The sequence below is a fragment of the Dipodomys spectabilis genome, unplaced genomic scaffold (assembly GCF_019054845.1).
Source record: "Dipodomys spectabilis isolate Male_0828 unplaced genomic scaffold, ASM1905484v1 ptg000455l, whole genome shotgun sequence".
Lineage (NCBI taxonomy): Eukaryota > Metazoa > Chordata > Mammalia > Rodentia > Heteromyidae > Dipodomys > Dipodomys spectabilis.
The window spans coordinates 924,083-944,925 of record NW_024871132.1 but is presented as its reverse complement, the minus strand read 5'-3'; the positions used below and the strand labels follow the sequence as shown (position 1 = coordinate 944,925).

Sequence of the window (20,843 nt, the reverse complement as noted above, 5' to 3'; positions counted from 1 at the left end):
ATTACCCCAGTGGAGATCTGCCAATTCAGATAAAGAATAATCAGATGCACAATGTTAAAAATATTTTAAAAAACAACAACAAAAACCATTGTCACAGAGGTGAATGTAAGTGACCACAGCCAGGTGCCAGTGGCTTACACCTAGCTACTCAGGAAGCTGAAATTTGAAGATTGCAGTTCAAAGCCAGCCCAGGTAAGGAAGTCCGTGAGACTCTTATTGCCAGTTAACTACCAATAAGCCAGAAGTGGAGCTGTGGTTCAAGTAGTAGAGTGCTAGCCCTGAGCAAAAAAGCTGAGGCATAGTACCCAGCCTCTGAGTTCAAGCCCAAGGACTGGCACAATAAAAACAAGTGATTACTACATATTCTCTCAACCACTATGAACCTTTTGACGTTTTTAAATTTTTAAATATAAAGATATATATAAACATATACAGGATTGTATCTGACTGAAGTAACAGTACAGGTATATACGATTTACCACTGTGACTAATTACCAACACAGTGAATAATTAGTACACACATGAACGAAAATGAAGATTAGGAAGTTGGAAGATGCCTTGTCTGGGGTGCAAGTACTAATCAGTGATGGAGCAAGAAATGGAGAAAGAAAAAGAGGTCAAATGTGTTCAAATATATAGATGCATGAAAAACGGAACAAGAAAATGTGCTGAGACTGATATGGAAGCGGGGGAAACAAAATGACAGAGGGGGAGACTGATCATGAGGCATTATATATATAAATGTAAATGTGGAAATGAAACCCTTTGTACTACTAATTGATCATTTTAAAACTGAGGAAATAGCATACACTACATATGTATGCTATTTCTATTACTGCAGAAAGAGTACCTAAAAGCTATTCCTGATGTCAATGGTTGTGGTGCCCTGTAAACTGGTCAGATAGTGCTCTAAATTGTAATGCCATATATCTACTTCTCCATGGTATATTTTGAAATTAAGAGTCCAACCAAGATGCTCAAAAGGAAAGAGCTGTTCTGATAACTGTGGCCATTTGCCATCAACACTGGAACCAAAGTTTAACAGCTGGTGGACAGGTTGACACCTCAGCCTTCAGACCAAATGCCAAGCCTCTGAAGCCTGACACAAAAGATCAGGAATCCAAGGCCATTTGAGGCCATCTGTCACATTTGTTGTTGAAAACCACACAGTAAAATGAATCTGGGACTATAGCAGAGATAACACATTTTAAATACACTTCAATCTATCAATTGGCTTTTTTGTTACCTGGCTACTTTCATCACCTGGCTGCTTTGTACTTAATGAAAATGTATTTTTGCAGTTCTCTACAGATAATTACTGAAGGAAATCTGTTTTTTTCTAACCAAGAAGTAAACATGTTACATGTTCATGTCTTAAAAATGGCTAAAATGATTTATTTGAATTCTTCTGGCTTCTTTTTTAAAGACAACTAATCTTTCTAGTTACCAACTTCATAAATGTAATATGCCAAAGAAGTTGAGGAACAGGAATATGGCGAAGATGGTGAATTTTTCCAAGTACACTATGTGCATGTATGGAAAAAATACAACAAAACCCTTCATATGCTGGGCACCAGTGGCTCACCTGTAATCCTAGCTATTTGGGAGGCTGAGATCTGAGGATTGTGGTTCAAAGCCAGCCAAGGCAGAAAAGTCCCCATGATACTCTTATCTCCAATTAACTACTGAAAATCTAAAAGTATTGCTGTGGCTCTAAGTGGTAGAGTGCTAGCCTTGAGCAAAAGAGCTCAGGGACAGCACCCAAGCCCTGAGTTTAAGCCCCACTACTAACCAGAAAAAAGAATCCTCATATTATAAATATATGTCAACTCATAATTTTAAAGGATGTTGATGTACAAATAAATTGAAAAATATTTTAAAATTTTTAAAGTGATACTTCAACCTTAAGGTTATTAAACATAAAATAGAATGGGAAGTAACCTTACTATCCCCAAAACAATCACAACAAAAGAAGCAGATTCTATGGCTAATTTGCATTTCAGAAAACTAAGGATATGTTTTATTATGGTCTAATTTGTATTACTTAGTCTATGCATATCAAAGAACAACGTTAGAGGATAAAACTTTATAAATATAATGGAATAAACCAGAAGCTCTAAAAACTTAGTGCCCATTTCTAAAATAGTCACATTTCTAAAATGTGCACATTTCCATTTCTTCTTTCTAGATTTTAATGCTGTCCCTTCTGTGTTGACATAGGAAACAAAGTCTTGTTAGGATCATGACACTGAATAATAAATGAGAAAAAAGAGACTCATCACAGGATAGATACACAACAGAGAGATACACAACCCAGCCATAGAGTGTATGTCTAGTATTCAGGACTAAAGTCATTATTATCTCAAAACTGAACTAAAGAAAAATACTAGTGGTTCTAGATCTACTACTAACATATGGAAACATCAAATAGACAAAATGAAGGAACCTGTCCAGGCAAATAGAAACTGCTACTTCTTAGGCCACTTAAAAGCCATCAGTTGGTATGAGAGAAGTCAAAAAGGGAGTGCCTGGCTAGTCTAATAGAACCCAAACAGGATAAATCCACAAGAAAATAGGCCAGAGGCAAAGGGAAGGATCTACTGGGATATTCTGAGGCAGGACTCTTTACTTTGAAGATTAAGTTTTGTTTCCCTAGAGAATCTGACCATGCATATGGAAAATGGGACCATAGTCTGCTAGTCAGGTGCCAGAAACCTGAAGCCAAACTTCAAGGCTTTATTCCTTGAATAGCACTGTGATCTTGAACAACTAGTTTGACCTCTACAAGCCTCATTTTTCTCCTTTCAAAAGAGAATCTGGCAAGAAGAAGACTAGACTGACAAGAGCTCAGGTACAAAGATCAAGGCAGACTATCATAACTATCCACTTTCCTTGATTAAAAAAAAAAGTATGGAGTTCATTTTTAAGATTATTTGGGGGCTGGGAATATAGCTTAGTGGTGGCTTGCCTAGCATGCATGAAGCCCTGGGTTTGATTCCTCAGTACCATATAAACAGAAAAAGCCAGAAGTGGTGCTGTGGCTCAAGTGGTAGAGTGCTAGCCTTGAGACAAAAGAAGCTCAGAGACAGTGCCCAGGCCCAGGGTTCAGGCCTCAGGACTGGCAAAAAAAAAAAAAAAAGTTATTGGGACATTTATTATCTCTTTAAATAATCTTTAAAAAGATTATTAGGACTTTTGTAAAGTTTGTTGTGTGCTTGCCAACTTTAAGCTGGCTATCTTTTACTGATAAACCTCAAAATGGTATCTCCAGATTTAGTTTACGTGTATATGAAAAATTACAGTGCTTAAATCCCCTGAATTTTTAATAAAATCAAAAAATGTCTGGCAAGCAAGATGCTGAACCACTGGCAAATGAAATAGGCTTCTGCTGGTGTGGAAACAGCTTGCCCTCCTATGCCATCCTAGGGCATGTGGATTTAACAAGCCTGCTCATGACAATGTCCTCACCCAAGCAAACAAGCAGGGAGCCCAACAAACACCAGCTACTGTTTCCTTCAGGCCGTTCTGCATGTGTGGTTTATACCTATTCTGCTGAATGTCAGCTAGAATATGGTGGTTTGAGAAAGGAAAAGTAGCTATAAAATTCATTAGTGTGTCCCAATTTCCTTATTCTCCATATGTATCTATACCTTTAATTTACTCCTCTGCCTTCTGGAAATTGGCCCAGTGCCCCATTCAGAGAAATGAAAGCCATTATTCCCTCAGCACAAGTCTAGTTTGGGAAATTGGAGAGGGATTGCACTTAATGAGGGAGGCTTCCCGCAGCAGGCTCCTGCTGTGTCCACCACACAGTGCAATCTGGGTTCCTGTTGCTTTGTCATTTCTATCACTCCATTTCCCATACCATCTGTGACATTTGCTATGGTTTTAAAGGACCCTCCCTCCATTCTTACTGAATCTCACAATATGGTGAACAAGTGAGATAATATAGGGGAGCAAAATGCAAAGAAATCAGATTGCCAAATCAGATTCTACTGGAATTGCAGACCTTACCCAGTACTGCATTAACAAAAGTCTCAAAGGACATATACACCACCAAAATAAACTTTAATCTCTTGAAAAGCTGAAATTATCTTGCATAGGAGCCTATAAACATTCTTTTTTCCTACACAAAGATGCATGTTGGTTGAGGAAAAAAAACATAGAAAGTAGAAACAATAGATGAGGTTCATTGCTTCAACAGAAAAGGCCACATTTATTATGGAATGTGTTTATTATACCCTATTACTAACATAGTTTACATGACATTTTCCAGCAAGCTGTACCCCATAAATACACAAACTTCAGACTTACAGTGAGCAATTTTAAAAGGTGAGGTCCAGCCTGCTGAAAGTATTCTAAAGAATCTTCACTAGAAATGACACCTCGTAACTTGAGGGTATAGGTAGGGATACAAAGATGGGGGAGAATGATGGAAGGGGTGACACTGACCAGGATGTATTTTACTAATAAAATGAATTGCTGTACTAAAGACTTTTTAAAGCATTTTTTAAAAGGAATCTTCACTAGTGAATTGCATTATTATAATTTTCTGTAATCAAATCATGAGTATGTTTCTGCAAAAGGCTTTCTCTCCCCATAAGTGATACTAATTACAAGAACTGGAACTACTAAACTATACCATTTCCTTTTTCTTTTTTAGTTCAGATTAACATATGACAATATGATGAATGATGATTACTTGTAGAGGTTGATATTTAAGATATCTCAAAACTCTAAGATACCGTTTTAAGCTTTAAAATTGTATAATTGATATTTTAAATAGATTAAAGCTGACCTAATTCTTGGCATCCTGTTTAGTTCGTCCTTTCTTCCCTCCTTCCTTCCTGCCTTCTGCTTTTCTTTCTTGCCTGCCTTCTTTCCTTCCCTTCCTTCCTTCTTTTTTTAAATTTTTATTGTAAAGATACTATACAGAGGGTTACAGTTACATGAGTAAGGTAATGAGTACACTTCCTATTGATCATTGGTACCCCCTCCATTGTTTTCCCCTTATTATCCCTTCCCTCCCTACCTTCCCCGAGGTTCTTTTTTGTTTTAAATTGTGATTAAGTGATTACATAATTTCCCAAATTTCACAGTACTGTGGAATAATGATGCTCATTTAAAGTCACAAGCTCATTCTAACTTTCCTGGAGCAAATTGTCTATCACGGTCTATAACATATAACGGTATACACATAGACACCATACATGTGATCAGCAGCATGGGGATATTTAGTAGTGGTTCGACCAGATGAGTGGGAGTTGTTTCTCAAGTCCTGTTAATTTTGTCGTATCACCTAACATTTTGGATTTAACATCCATTTATCAGGGAGACCATGTACCGTTTGTCTCTTTGCTCCTGGCTTACCTCGCCCAACATGATTTCTTCTAGCTCCATCCATTTCCCTGCAAATGCCATTATTTTGTCATTTCTAATGGCTGCATAATATTCCATTGTGTATAGATACCACAATTTTTGGATCCATTCATCTGTGGTGGGGCATCTGGGTTGTTTCTATATCCTAGCTATTGTGAACAGTGCTGCAATAAACATGGAGGTGCATGTGTCCTTGTATATTGGTTCCTGTTGTTCAGGGTAGATGCCTAGAAATGGTATGACTGGGTCATAAGGGAGGTCAATCTTTAGCTTTCTAAGGACCCTCCAGACTGCTTTCCAAAGTGGTTGTATAAGTGTACATTCCCACCAGCAGTGTAATATGGTTCCTCTTTCTGCACATCCTCTCCGGCATTTGTCGTTGGCTGATTTGTGGATGTGGGACATTCTGACTGGGGTAAGGTGGTATCTCAGGGTTGTCTTTATTTGCATTTGCTTCACCACCAGGGATGATGAACATTTCCTCATGTGTTTCTTTGCCATTTTTATTTCTTCATCTGAGAAGTCCCTCTTTAGTTCCCTTGCCCATTTAGTAATTGGTTTGTTAGGTTTGGGAGGGATTAGTTTCTTGAGTTCCCTGTATATGCTTGATGTTAACCCCTTGTCTGATATATTGCTGGTAAATATTTTTTCCCAATAAGTTGGTTGTCTTTCTAGCTTGGTTGCGATAGATTTAGCTGGGCAGAAGCTTTTTATTTTAAGGTAGTCCCATTTGTCGAGTCCCTCTCCAATTTGTGACCCTGGGACTCTGTTCAGGAAGTTCCTTCCTGTGTTTCCTTCCTTCTTAAAAGAGAAAAATAAAAGCAGTAATAAGTTTTTAATTTGGGCTTTTTGTTTTGTTTTGGTTTGGTTTTTGAACTAGATAAAACCATAGACTTTTAGGTATTCACCATTCAACCTGCTCAAGCCTTGTTTCACATGGTATACACTCAGTTATCTCTAGTAATGTGCTGTCCTATATTTAGCCAAACACAAATGATGAACATATTCATGTTTTTGCAGGTATTCCATTGACAGAAGCAGTGACCCTGGGAGATTTTTCTATGTTGATATTACAACAGGTGCCCTGATGACTGCAAGACCCTTAGACCGTGAAGAATATTCTTGGCATAATATCACTGTCCTTGCTATGGAAATGAGTAAGTAACATAATACACTAGTCTTCATATATGACAAAAAGTGTCAAAAGTGGAAGTTTTTGGAACTTACAACAAAATATATATATAAGGGGAAAAACTGAATCATGTTTTATGCAAATAAGTGAATGCCTTCACTACTTGTTAAGTATTTACATTAAGTATTTAATTATTTGTATTAAGTATCTACTGGATGTATAATGTTGCAAACAAAGCTTGCACACAAAGCATGTAAAACAGAAAAAGATATCATTTTACACCCAAAAATACCTACAGGGAAAAGAAAGTATTCCTGAGAATTCTACATTTTCAATCCTCAACAAGATTACAAATGCACAAATAGTAGTACAAAATTGTATTAGTGGATGAAAAAATCAATATCACTATCTTTTTATTTGCCTAACATACACAAGGTCCTAGGTTTGTCACCATCACTGGAAAAAATAGACTATATATTATGTTTTGTAAAAAAAATGTAATACTAATGGTAAAGACTCGTGAAAACACAAGTTCGTTATCTACTAGAAATATAACTGGGCACAGCTACTTAGGAGGGCAATTTGTCAATGTACTAAGATTTTTTTTAACTAGTTACGCTTTTCTTCAGATAGTCTCATGAATACAGCTATCGATTTCAGCAAAGATTTGTTTTTTTTTGTTTTTTTGTGGTTTTTTTGGTCAGTTGTGGGGCTTGAACTCTGGGCCTGAGTGCTGTCCCTGCGCTTTTCAGCTCAAGGCAAGCGCTCTACCTCTTGAGCCACAGCGCCACTTCCAATTTCAGCAAAGATTTGTGTAATAAATTTCCCACTGTAGTGTTGTAAGGTGAGAAAATGGAGAAGCCACATTTTGTTGGAGTGTTTATTAAAAGGCTAGTGACTATGTGGGGGACTCCTGTCTCAAAGACCAGCAGTCAGCAAATACACTTAACACTGTTAAGAAACTGAGCCTGAAGGCCAGAGAGGAAAGAAAGAACAAAAACAATACCAAATATCCAATTCAGCTCCAATGGAGAGCTGAAGTGGGATGCCATGGTGACTGGAGAACAGCCAGGAGACAGGAGGCAGGAGACGGAGAACACAAACACAGAGACATGTGACATGGCCTCCTGGCACCTGAGCTGGGCCAGGTCAGGATGCAGGGTCACAGGAAACTCCCAGTCCCAGGCACTGGACTGACAGCTTTAGTAACCGATCGGCCAAGTGCCCACTCCTGCCTCCAGGGATTCAGACCTGTCCATCACTTGGGAGGTGGGGGAGGGGGGAAGGCTTCACCTTCCCCCACCATGAAGACAAGATACCAGATCTTACCATCTACCATGTCGCAAAGATGGAGCCAGCCAGACCCGATGGCCCTATTTCAGTAGTAGACATTTCTCTGTATTTTAAATAGGAAGAAAACAGGAATTACTAAATCTCTGATCCATGGATTTGACTAAGTAAATTATGATACAACCTACATTAAAATGAGAATATTAGCTAATATTTTCATGCTTTTAATTATTCAAGGGCAATAATTTTGGCTTAAAATTATTCTAAATCCATTTTGTTTATTTTGCTTACCTGCAATTTCTGTGTGTATGTTTTGCTACATATGTTTTACACATTTAAGTTAAATATACAATGGGTATCTATGATAGGATTACAGATCATAATCTTGTTTTTTCAAAAATTTCATTATTCTGCCTATAAATAATCATGTTATAATGAAAGTATAAATTTTAATTATATCAGTGTTTTCTGGTAACCAAGGAGTACCAGCATTTTAGGGTACAATACTGTAGAGAAAGAAAAGAAAAGCTTAATCACAAGAACAATGTATTATGGGATTACTTACTAAGAAAATTTCTGTTTCTTGTAACATGTTTTATCCTTGTGTTGGTAATCACACAGTAAAAGATAGGAAGGGCACCACTAGAACTATGATGCTATCCTTGTGTGGTAATGCCAAGGAAAAGACACAGATCAAAAAAGACCCATTTCCTCATGAGAGTTTATAGCTTCCACCCTAGCCAATGATACAGATTTAGTATGCATATGACCCTGTAATGTCCTTTCAGCCCCTAAGCAGAAATAACTGTGCAGTGTTATCTCTATTCCAGTGAACAACTTGAGACCTTTTTTCCACCGTAATTTAAAGAACTGATTATTCTACAGGAATAAAGCCAAGTAGTTACACACAGCATACATCCAATTATAGAAATGTGTGGTTTTAAAGCCCAGAACACAGAACTGACCTACCTTTAATTCTAGAACTGAATGTGTGAGCCAACAAGAGTCAAAATCTTTTTAAGACTTGTTTTGTGATACTTGCTTCCCCTCAGTCTCTCCTGCTCCTCACATTCCTGATATCAAATACACCCCAGCAGACATCTCTTTCTAGCTACACTCTACCAGGCAATGCACACATCTATGCCTGTGCTGTCATTTCCATGTACTTTATCCATTCCTTTATAAACCAGACTGACCAGACAAGTACCTACTTTTAGCAAATTGCTGCTTTTTGCATTACTGAACTCTCAATTCTGGTTTTCTTTCAATTCTCTCTAGACAATCCCTCCCAGGTGGGAAGTGTTTCTGTCACAATCAAAGTCTTAGATGTGAATGACAATGCTCCAGAGTTCCCCAGATTCTATGAAGCTTTCGTCTGTGAGAATGCCAAAGCTGGACAGGTAAGGAGGCCTGGGCCTGGGCATTAAGGAACCAGAAACAAATCAGATAACCAACCTCACCACCAAGGACATTTGTACTCAAGAAAGTAAGTTTCTAAACCAGCTCCCTAATTTCTTTATATCACATTTCAATAGTTTGTCAAGACAACTCTTTGGAGCCTACATCACATTTTATAATCTAACCAGTATTTTAATGGTGGGATGATTCACAGTGTATCCTGTATGAGGTATCCATCCAACTTGAAACTCAACCATATCTAACCTTAACTCCCTGGATTCCCCAAAGATTGACACAATACATCTATACTCAAAGCAAAAGTGATTTCTAGTGCCTGGAGAAAACGAAGTGTCCAACAATAATTATGATTTAAACTCATTTCATTCATTGACTCTTGAAGTTTGGTACAATAGTCTATTAAGTTCATAAATGTTTTTTTTTCAAGCTCAGGATAATTCTTCTTCCACATCTATTAAATTTCTAATCTACATAGAACTAAAATATTATGCAGCTAAGAAAAGCTACCGTGAAGCCAGATGCTGGTGTGGCTCCCAGCTACTCTACAGGCTGAGATCTGAAGATACCAGCTCAAAGCCCAGGCAGGAAGTACGAGATTCTTATCTCCAGTTAACCACCAAAAAAGCTAGGAATGAAGCTATGGCTTAAGTAGTAGAGCCCCAGCTGTGAACAAAGAAGTGAAGGGACAGCAGGCAGGCCCTGAATTCAAACCCCAGTATCAGCACAAAGGTTACAGTGCAAACTTCACAGCCCAAGAAATCCATGTTATTACAAGTATAAAGGAAAAATACAAACTACATTTGCATGTTTGTTGTTTTGTAAAATCATGTGAACATGATTGGAAAAAAAAATACAGGTTACTAAGAGTCACGGGCCCAATACTTAGAAGGTCTTAAATTCTGCTCTTGATCTCTACCCTAGGAAACATCTTGAAGGCAATTTCAAGGCATGAGGCTCAAGAACAATCCAAACAACATAAGAACAATTATAAACAATCAGGCTCCTTGCTCTACACACTTTCCTCAAAGTTTTGTGGTTTTCACTATAGAGGTTTTTCACCACCTTAGTTAAGTTTATTCCTAGGTATTCTGTTAACCTATTATAAATGGGGTAATTTTCCTGACTTCTCAGCCTGTCCATCAGGTGACTTTCCTAATGAGTACCATGATACCTTTGTCACTAGGTAAAACTATCTGTCATCAGATTCAAAGTTTGGGATTATGCTGGGCTCTGAAGCTTTTCTTCTGACAGTCAACTTACCTGATTCCATGTCTCTCCTTTAGGTAATCCAGACAGTGAGTGCAGTGGACCAGGATGACCCACACAATGGGCAGCATTTCTACTACAGCTTGGCTCCTGAGGCTGCTAATAACCCAAACTTCACTGTAAGGGACAACCAAGGTAATGAGGTGAACAGACAGCTATCTGTACTTTGTTCTACAACACAGGCTGGATATTTTTGGTTACTGTTCCATACAAATGGTGTTAAAGTTTGCCTGCCCTGTAACAGCTGATACTAACCGGAATTCTCTTTTTAAAAAGGCAAAGAGTGCCCTCTGCTGACTAAATTTTCATTCATCAGTAAATTGACAAATGTTTACTGATTGTTATGTGCCAGAAACACAAAGGCACATAGGCAAAGTCCATCCTTTATTCCTATTCATGAAAACATGTTTATGTGTTCTTTCATGATGGTAATAATTCCGAGGGATGACAAGAAGAGACTTAGAGAAAGAGAAAACTCTTAGGGATCATTTCTAATTAAAGATCAGAAGAGGAAGGGGTGAAGAGTTCTCAGAGCAAACAGGAGGCAAAGGCTAGATAATGAAGATAGATAGCAAAGGGCAAATCCAACAGTTTAGTTCTTGAAACAACTTTGTGATTTAGGAAAGCAAACTCAGGAAGGGTTTCTACTGCAGAAACTGCTCTCTGGTGGAAATGGGATTTTAGGCCTCCTGCAATAAGCACTAAGGTTACCAAAGGGATTTATGTACTCAGAATATTCTTCTTAGACAAAAATGAGAAGGGGGTGGCTTTTGTTCTTTAGTCAGATGGTGTACTTCAAAGAAAGGTCAGAGTAATTGGAAAAAGAAATGGAACCAGTCAGATGAACACCTTCTGCTGCTAACTCTGCTACTATCTAGCTGGCTTGGAAAGGTTATCACTTCTCTGGTCTACAGTAATCTCATTTCCATTCCAACAATCTAAACAAAGAGTAGCAAAAATGCTAGCCTCAGCAGGGCACTGGTGGCTCATGCCTGTAATCCTAGCTACTCAGGAGCTGAGAACCGAGGATCATGGTTCAAAGCCAGTCCATGTAGCAAAGTCCATGAGACTCTTATCTCCAATTAACCACCAAAAAATCCCGGCAGTGGCACTGTGGCTCAAGTGGCAGAATGCTCACCTTGAGCTGAAGAGCTCAGGGACAGCACCCAGGCCCAGAGTTCAAGCCCCACAACTGACCAAAACAATAAAAGTCTCAAATATCAGTTATTTGAAACACTAAGTACAAATTCAATGGCATATGATAATTTTGAGAGGAAAAAAACAACAACATAAATCCTAACAACAGAAATACAATTAAATATCCTGAAGTTTTTATTGGTTAAAATTTTTGAATTATCAGTTATCTGCTTCAGAGGGAAACTCTCCCTGTGATTTTGCTCGGCTCTATGGGGTTGACTTTACAAAGGAAACCCTAGAGTGAGGAGAATAACCCATTATGTTGTTTCTTCATATTTTCAGCCAAATACCACTCTGTTTCTTCATCCTCATACTTGTCAGAAACAATATGTACCAAAATGCTCCAAATTTCTTAAGATGACTATGAGTACCAATTCAGGGAACCAATGTGTTACTAAGATGGGCCAAGGGAATACAAGTAAAACATGACTCTCTTTTGGAAAGTTTTCCATAATATAGTTAAGCACATCTTCAACAGAAAACATGAATTGTTGATCATCATATAACAATTTAGTTCATTATGGGCTGGGAAGTTGGCCCAGTGGTAGAGCGCTTGCCTTGCATGCCTGAGGCCCTGGGTTCGGTTCCTCAGCACCACATAAGCAAAAAGAAAAAAGCTGGAAGTGGCGCTGTGGCTCAAGTGGTAGAGTGCTAGCCTTGAGCTGAAGAGCTGAGGGACAGCTCCCAGGCCCAGAGTTCAGGCCCCACGACTGGACCCCCCCCCAAAAAAAAACAATTTAGTTCATTACTATCATTTAATGATGTATGTAAAAGCTGACTCATGAGTGATATTGTTCACCTACTATCAGCAGAGTCCTCCACCCCACTCCCACTCCCATCCCTGAAACATGGTGTCCTTTTATGAACACAATGGGGCACTATCGCAAGTACAGCTTTTTTTCTGGTCTCAAAACATGTGTGTATATAGCACTTCACAGCTTCAAAGCATTTTTCTATATTTTTTATTTGATTTTTGTAATAAAAAGCCACAGTCTTGAGGAAATCACGAATCCTTCTGATTCTCACTGCCTCATTTGACACATGAGGAAAGTAGGCAAATGATCACAGAGTAAGGAAGCATTAAGACTGGAACCAGAAGTTGATCCTATTGTAATGCACACATGTTGAACACGCATGCACACATACACTTGTTCTATGTCACCTTTAGAAACAAATATTCTTTACAAACAAATTGCTAAAACCTTTATTATCATATTCAACAACAACAAAAAAATTCCATATGGCTCTGTAACTGGCCCCCTCTGCAGGCTAGACTCAGAAATGTAAAGCTGTTTTTTTTTTTTACTCAACTAATTCTTACATTAAGAAATATGTATTTAGGGCTGGAAAGGTGGCTCAGTGGTAGAGCACTTGCATGCCTGAGGCCCTGGGTTCGATTCCTCAGCACCACATAAGCAAAAAGAAAAAAGCCGGAAGTGGCGTTGTGGCTCAAGTGGTAAAGCACTAGCCTTGAGCTGAAGAGCTGAGGGACAGCGCACAGGCCCAGAGTTCAGGCCCCACGACCGGACCCCCCCCCCCAAAAAAAGAAAGAAATATGTATTTAGTAGACATCTGTAACACTGGAATGAAATGCAACCCAGTGTCAGTCTTTCTTAAAATCATTATCATCTAGCCTGGATTAAAGAGAAATAAAGACCATTCCCTTTAGAGAAAAACTTGATTTCTAAAGAAGCAAACACTTAAAGCTATAAAGCACAATTAAGAATACTAAGCTATGAAGTCTGGGAAAAAGTGTCCAGTGGAGGTTATGTTATAGGTGGACAGATGAATGGCATCCTTAGCTTGGTAACCACTTATCTTACACTACTCAGAAGGAAAAAAGAGAAAAGGAAGAGATTACACGTATCTGAGTAACTTTGGAAAGTTAGTACATCTGAACTATATAAACAGCTGAATGGAAGGTATACTTTAGAGTCAGCAGGAACAGAGTTCAACTCTATTAACTAGGTCTGTAACTTTGAAACAATTGCAAAATTATCCAAGCCTTAATTCTCACTATAAAAAATGAATTATTATTATCTCACCAAACTGTGAACGTTAAACCAGGCACTACGTGTACAGTGAAGAACAAGTACCTTGCATCTGAGCATTCAAAACACCATAGCTGCTTCCATAAAAACTGGCCAGGAGGAGGAGAAACAGAAATACTGATGACCACTAGTGACGTTTACTGTGGTTAGACTTTCAGAAGGCTTTGTGGTATTCCAGGCCCTGCCCTGTGAAATGTGAAACACACCTAGTGAATCTTCTTTATTGGCAGTATTATCTTTGAAAGTCTCTAATTCTGTGTCCTACCACATCTCTCAAATTGTTCCTCTGCTGTCTAAATTCTACAAAAATATATCCTTTAGAATTCAAAGCCACTCCAGAAACTTGAAAATGAAGAGGTTTTTTTTAAATTTCAAACTATATCACTGGACAAATATAAACATAAATCCACATACTAGTTTTCTAGGAATACATTTAAGAATTCAAACAAAGGAGGAATAAATTCCAGTATTCCACTATATAAAAGATAATTATCCTCAATAATATCACATAATTCAGGCTTTTTTTTGGGGGGGGTCCGGTTGTGGGGCCTGAACTCTGGGCCTGGGTGCTGTCCCTCAGCTCTTCAGCTCAGGGCTAGCCCTCTACTACTTGAGCCACAGCGCCACTTCCAGCTTTTTTCTTTTTGCTTATGTGGTGCTGAGGAATCAAACCCAGGGCCTCATGCATGCAAGGCAAGCGCTCTACCACTGAGCCACCTTCCCAGCTTTCACATAATTCAAAAGATCTCCATTGGGTGGGGGCGAGGGGGGGGGGCGGGGGAAGGATGGGAAGGGATGGGAAGGGGAAACAAAGGAGGATGCTACAATGCTTGATAAGAAATGAACTCATTATCTTGCCCATGTAATTGTAACCCCTCTGTACAGTATTTTCACAATAAAAAAAGAGCTCCAAAAGAGCTGTCATCATAAACAAATGACAAATGTATAAGATGATGGTAGCGTGAATATCCTTGTTGATTATTATACAATGTACGAATGTACTGAAATACAGCACCGTATCCCACAAAGATGAATGATTATCTCTATTCTTTTTTTTAAAAAAGGAGAAAATAACTAGTTTTGCTAATTAGGATGAAATTTTCACTAAGTTCCTATTAATTGCATAAACTTAGCCCACTGAGCCAGGAGAAATAATAGAATATGTCATTCTATTATTGAGGGATTTGAAATAAGCTTCTGCTAAATGAGCAGGTTCTTCAGGAAGCCGGTGACTGTAATTCAGAGGCATAAAAGAAAATGGCAAGAGACATGAATTCCAACTAAAGTGGCAAAAATAAGCAATCTGCCGCATCCACATGGGCTTCTCGGCATTCTTTTCCTGAAGGCACAAAGCAGCATTGGGGCCTTGGCAAGCTGCTGAGCAGGAACAAAACAGGGACTTCAAGTCGCCAGTGATTGTTCATTTCTGTCAAGCTTTCGCAGGGACTCTTTGGTTAGATCTGAAGGCTGACAGTTTGCCCTGGGCATTTTATGTCATGAAGGGTAACACAGATCCTCAAAAAAGGGTTTCTTTCCTAAGCCTTGGGGTTGTGCCTAAGAGCTGGTAAAAATCTTGGCTTCTGAACCTAAGTGCTGATCTAGGCCAATGTCGCATAAGCCACAGCTGAATACCTCTAGGGAATTTTGTCTACCCTGTTCTCTCCCTTTGTCCTGTCCCTGTCTCCTTGCTTTCCTCAAATCAAAAAAAATAGCTCATCTAATTGTTTCTATTGTTTTCTTCTCCCATCTTATTTTTTTTCCATTCTGGAATCCCTTGCTCCCTCAGATAACACTGCCCGGATTCTAACTAGGAGGTCTGGCTTCCGGCAGCAGGAGCAGAGCATCTTCTACCTGCCCGTCCTGATAGCAGACAGCGGACAGCCAGTGCTGAGCAGCACCGGCACACTGACCATCCAGGTCTGCAGCTGTGACGACAATGGCCATGTCATGTCCTGCAGCCCTGAAGCCTACATGCTCCCAGTCAGCTTGAGCCGGGGGGCCCTCATCGCCATCCTGGCCTGCATCTTTGTCCTCTTAGGTGAGTTGGGAGCCCTTTCCCATGGTTCAGAGTCCTGAAAATGCTTGCAAAGAAGCAGATGTCCCTGTAACCCCGTTTTTCCCAACTGGTCTTCCCCTGCATGCTTACAGAAAAGGTGGTATGAAACTTCAGGAAGAAAATGTAGACATCACAAGCAGATATTAGGCAGATCAAAGGCCTCCTTGGCAAGATTAAAGCATGTTTGTCAAGCATCTACTAGAAGTCCGAATATCATGCTCTGGGATTGGGGATTTTTGTTGGTGGTGCTGGTGGTGCTGGTGGTTTAATAAGTCATACATCCCCGCCTTCACAATTTACTTCCAAATGAAGCAAGTTTATTTTTGACATCATAGTACCCAAACTGCAGGTTTGAAGTACATACAACAATCATCTCTTCTAATTCCTTCATTCCAGATAAGTATTAGCTAAATCATAGAGGAGCAAATGACAGGTCCAAAGCTAAACCTAATGGGCAGAGCTAAGGCTGAATTCAATCTCCTGGATTCTCATACCTCATTCTAGAGGTAGTAATTCACAGAAAGGAAAGAACAGGGTATCTATCTGGGTAGGACTGGGATAAAGAGGAGACAGAACAGATGGTCAGTGAAGCCTTAACCGAAAATGAGAACTCAGGAGCAAAGATTTGAAAGCAGTGGAAGAACAAAGCAATGAATTGTCAGGGAGTTCACTGAAGGCACTGGTATCCCCTAAGCCCCATCTGATAAGAAACAGTGACTACACAGGGCTTGTTTACCTCTGCTAACAAATGAAAGAGGTGACAATAATGTGCGTTTAATTTTGTTGTTCTTCAGCCTTTGATAGAGAGAGAAACGCATAAATAATGACTCTTTCTAAATGCTTGTTGGATCCCTGGATCAGAGAGAATTACTATGTTGTCTGGTCTTTCTGACAATTAAAACCTGCCTGTAATTTCTGGAGTGTCCATAAGGTGGCATTGGGAGTCCTTGAGTACAAAACAGGAAAAGCAGTATGCCTTTGACGAAACTTGCTTCTAGAAGAAATTTCCAGATGGCTTTTCTTTGAAAAAAATGTGTCAAGTTCATCTTGGCCCACAAAGAGCCATCATTACAAAAGGACTGATTTAACGAGAATGGCTTAGAAGAGCTCTTGAGTTAGAAATGGTGTGCAAGGAATACTTTATTTTGTTTTTCCTAGGCACAATCTGTCTTCTCTTTTGAAGAATAAACAGTTTTCAAGAGCTAAACTAAGCAGAAATATCATAAAGTCATAGTTTTACACATCCTTGTTTCTGAGAGAGCACTTCCCATATTAGACATAATTCACAAAACTGTTAAGAGTTGAATTGCAGTTAGCTCATTAACCAAGCACTGTATTTTATGGACAATTCAATAAACTTATTAATTTTGAGTTTCCTCTTTACAGGACTTTTTACAAGTCTTAAGTGTGCATATAGTTTCTAGAAAATCTCCTAAGCCCTATACATCATACCTATAGTATCAAAAGAAGAAACCGCTCTAGCCTAGAATTGATTCTTATCTATCAGGGGATCAGGAAAGCTTGTCAGCTACATAAGATCATTTCCACAAATCTGATTTTCTTGGCATAATACAGTATTATTTAAGTTAGAGTATCTAAAAAAAAAGAAGATAATGAGCAATCTTTACTTTTGAAAAATAAACCACTTAATCTCTCATGGCAATCAGACTTCCACTCAGAAGATATTCAGACTTTATGGTTTGTTTGTTTTTTTAATTTTTTTTTCTTTCAAGAGAAAGAGTCTTGCTATATTCCCAACCTGTGCCCAAATTTCTCAACTCAAATGATCCTCCTAGCTGGAACTACAGGCTCCTCCTACTGTTCCATGTAGCTGGAACTACAGGCTCATCCTACTGTTCCAGTTAACTACTTTTGTTACCTAGGCACCTTACAGAATATAATTACCACTCCAAGATCACCTGTGTAAATCCCTTCTATTCTTCAAAGCAGAAGTCACTGGTCCTGCTACTGTACCCCATGGCAACACTTGTGACCCAATGAAAACGCTTATCACTGAATTGGATTAATCATCAGCATCTTTAATCTTATAAAATTGCAAATCCCTAAAAGTTCTGCTCCTGAAGTAATCACTGTTGTTTCCCTATTGCTTATCAGAGAGGACCAGAAAATTTCAGTTTAATAACTGTTTATTGAATCCTACAAATACAGCATATTTACTTAGAATTCCATTTCTCTATCTCACCTTTAATCAAAATTACTATTCAACGTTCAACACTCAGTACAAGCCCCATTTCCTTGGAGTCTTCTTAGTCTCTTCTCCTGAAATCTCAATTCTAATTCCATGCCTCACAGTTTTACAAAGAAAATGTACATGCGTTTATGATGTGTGTATTTTGTAATCAAAGCTACTCATGGAAATAGAATTAACCCAGATAACTGTAATTTATACAAAAGCCTCATCCTATATTAAAATACTTTAAAAATCATTGTTTTTTTACTGGTCAGTCTACAATCTCTTACTACACATCTGTACTCCATTTCCAACACCTACCTCTTAGATAGGCTGGGGTCTTATGCCCTACTATTGTCAAACTGTCACAGTTCACCAGCTGTGACAAAGCACAACAGAAGGAAAAAAAATCAATAGCAGCTAAAGCTTCAACACACTTCCTGGAAAATGTTTTCAGTCACAGAGATAAACAGCTCAATGGGATTGTCTCTATCTCTCCTTTAAACCCCAGTGAACATATCCTGGGGAAAAAAAAAAAAAAAGCATTCGTTGGGAAAAATTTTACCCAAACCTACAAGGGCACATCAGTGTGGTGCTTCTTTGATAACACAATGAGTTATATAAAATGTCATTGCTTGTTCTCTCCTTTCCACACATACACACAAAAAAAGGCTATAACCATCTTTCTATTGAAAGGATTTTGTGACAGATCTTAGATTATTATAGAAGCACAGTGTTCATTTGTGCTTTTATATTTTGGAGGAGATATAAAAAGGCAGCGATTATAGTTGAGGTGTCTATATGTATATTCATTAATATATGATTGTATTTATAGAGTAGAATCCCATTAAAATGCTAATGTAAGAAAGTAGATTCCACCCACATAATAAGATTTTCACATTGTAATAAAAGAAATGTGCATTCATTATATAAACCGTACATGATCTGATCCTTAGCTTGCCTTACTAAATATCAGGCTGTAGTTTTTGCACTTAGTTGGCACATGTGTACCCACAAACACACACAATAATGTAAAAAGACTATATGCTGAACCAACAGGCAATTTCACTTGCAAGCTCTCAATCTAACATGGCTGATTGAGAATAGAGGTAGTTCAGTTAACTACCACGTGTTCTTGGCCAATGCTTCTGGTTAAGTGACCATATTTGTAAACTTGGAGCCAGTGGTTCAAGCCTGTAAGCCGAGCTACTCATGAGGCTGAAATCTGAGAATCATGGTGTAGCTTGAAAGTCCATGAGATTGTTAGCTCCAACAAGCCAGCAAAAAACCAGAAGTGAAGCTTCAAGTGGCAGAGGTCTAGCCTTCAGTGAAAAAAGCTCAAGGTCCGGCCCAGGCCCTGAATTCAAGACCATTACCAGTAGTGACAGCACGCAAGCACACACAGTCACACCTGGTTATCTGTTGATCGCATTCTTTCACGCACGCACACGTAGCACGCACAGTACCCGTTGGCACGCATGCGCATAAGCTCACTCACCCACACTGAGCCTGGCCTCACCAGTCCTTCCGCTCCGTGTCCCCGCAGTGCTGGTGCTGCTCTTCCTGTCCACCAGGCGGCACCGGAAGCGGCCGTACGTGCTGGACGACGAGGAGAACATCCATGAGAACGTGGTGCGCTACGACGACGAGGGCGGGGGCGAGGAGGACACCGAGGCCTTCGACATCGCCGCCCTGTGGAAGCCGCGCGAGGCGCAGGCGCGGCCGGACGCGCGGCAGGACATGCTGCCCGAGATCCAGAGCCTGTGTCGCCGCGTGCCGCAGGCCTGCGCCGTGGGCAGCTCGGTGCATGGCTTCGTGCTGGCCAAGCTCTACGAGGCCGACGCGGACCTGTGGGCGCCGCCCTTCGACTCCCTGCAGACCTACACGTTCGAGGGCGACGGCTCTGAGGCCGGCTCGCTGAGCTCACTGCAGTCGGCCGCCTCGGACTCAGAGCAGAGCTTTGACTTCCTCACGGACTGGGGGCCTCGCTTCCGGAAGCTAGCGGAGCTCTACGGGGCGTCGGAGGGGCCAGCGCCCGTGTGGTGACGGGAGCTTCGCGCATGCGCGATGGATGGAGCGACGGTGGGCGGGGAGGATGAGGCGCGGCCAATCGCTGGAGAGATGGCGATGGAGCGCGAGGCCGGGATGAGGATGGGCTCGCTCTCCCTTGCTCTCCAGATCAGCTTTACTTGGCTATAAGAAGTTAAAGAATCCAAGGAAAACCGGGAAGAGGAAGAAAGACACTTCACGTGCGCTTTCTTGTTGTTTTCTGCTCCTTTCCTTCTTCTGACATTGTGTCCATAGGTTTGGAATTCAAGGTATTAGGCATTTTCTTTTTTGTGTTTTTTCTCTTTTTCCTGTGTGCTTTTTCTTTTTTTTTTTTTTTTTTTTTTTTTTTTGGGGGGGGGGTCCGGTTGTGGAGCCTGAACTCTGGGCCTGGGTGCTGTCCCTCAGCTCTTCAGCTCAAGGCTAGCGCTCTACCACTTGAGCCACAGCGCCACTTCCAGCTTTTTTTTTTTGCTTATATGGTGCTAGGGAATTGATCCCAGGGCCTCAGGCATGCAAGGCAAGCGCTCTACCACTGAGCCACCTTCCCAGCCCTCCTGTGTGCTTTTTAAAGGTGTTAAGCAGAGGGTTTTTCTTTTTCCTTTTTATTTTTCTTCAGGAATTCAAGGGGTTTTTTGTTTAATTTCTTTTTTATTTTTTGTTTTGGGTGTTTCTTTTTTAATCAAGGTAATTAGACAAAAGCTTTTCTTTTCCTTTTTATTTTTCTTTAGGACTTCGAGGTGTTAGGTGAGAGCTTTGTCTTTTTTGTTGTCTTTTTCTTAGGAATTCAAGGTGTTGCTTTTTCTTTTGGGGGTTGCT

The 20,843-nt window shown here is 39.8% G+C and overlaps 1 protein-coding gene across 1 annotated transcript in view; it reads left to right on the top strand.

Moving 5' to 3' along the window:
- Cdh20 (cadherin 20) overlaps window positions 1-20,114 on the top strand; it is a 37,789-nt gene extending 17,675 nt beyond the window's left edge. Inside the window, exons 7-11 of the mRNA XM_042668546.1 lie at window positions 6,400-6,536; window positions 9,080-9,201; window positions 10,501-10,618; window positions 15,518-15,769; window positions 19,525-20,114. Coding sequence (XP_042524480.1) covers window positions 6,400-6,536; window positions 9,080-9,201; window positions 10,501-10,618; window positions 15,518-15,769; window positions 19,525-20,024 — 1,129 coding nt within the window. The 3' untranslated portion in view covers window positions 20,025-20,114. The remainder of the gene's footprint in view (window positions 1-6,399; window positions 6,537-9,079; window positions 9,202-10,500; window positions 10,619-15,517; window positions 15,770-19,524) is intronic.
- Window positions 20,115-20,843: the final 729 nt, after the last annotated feature.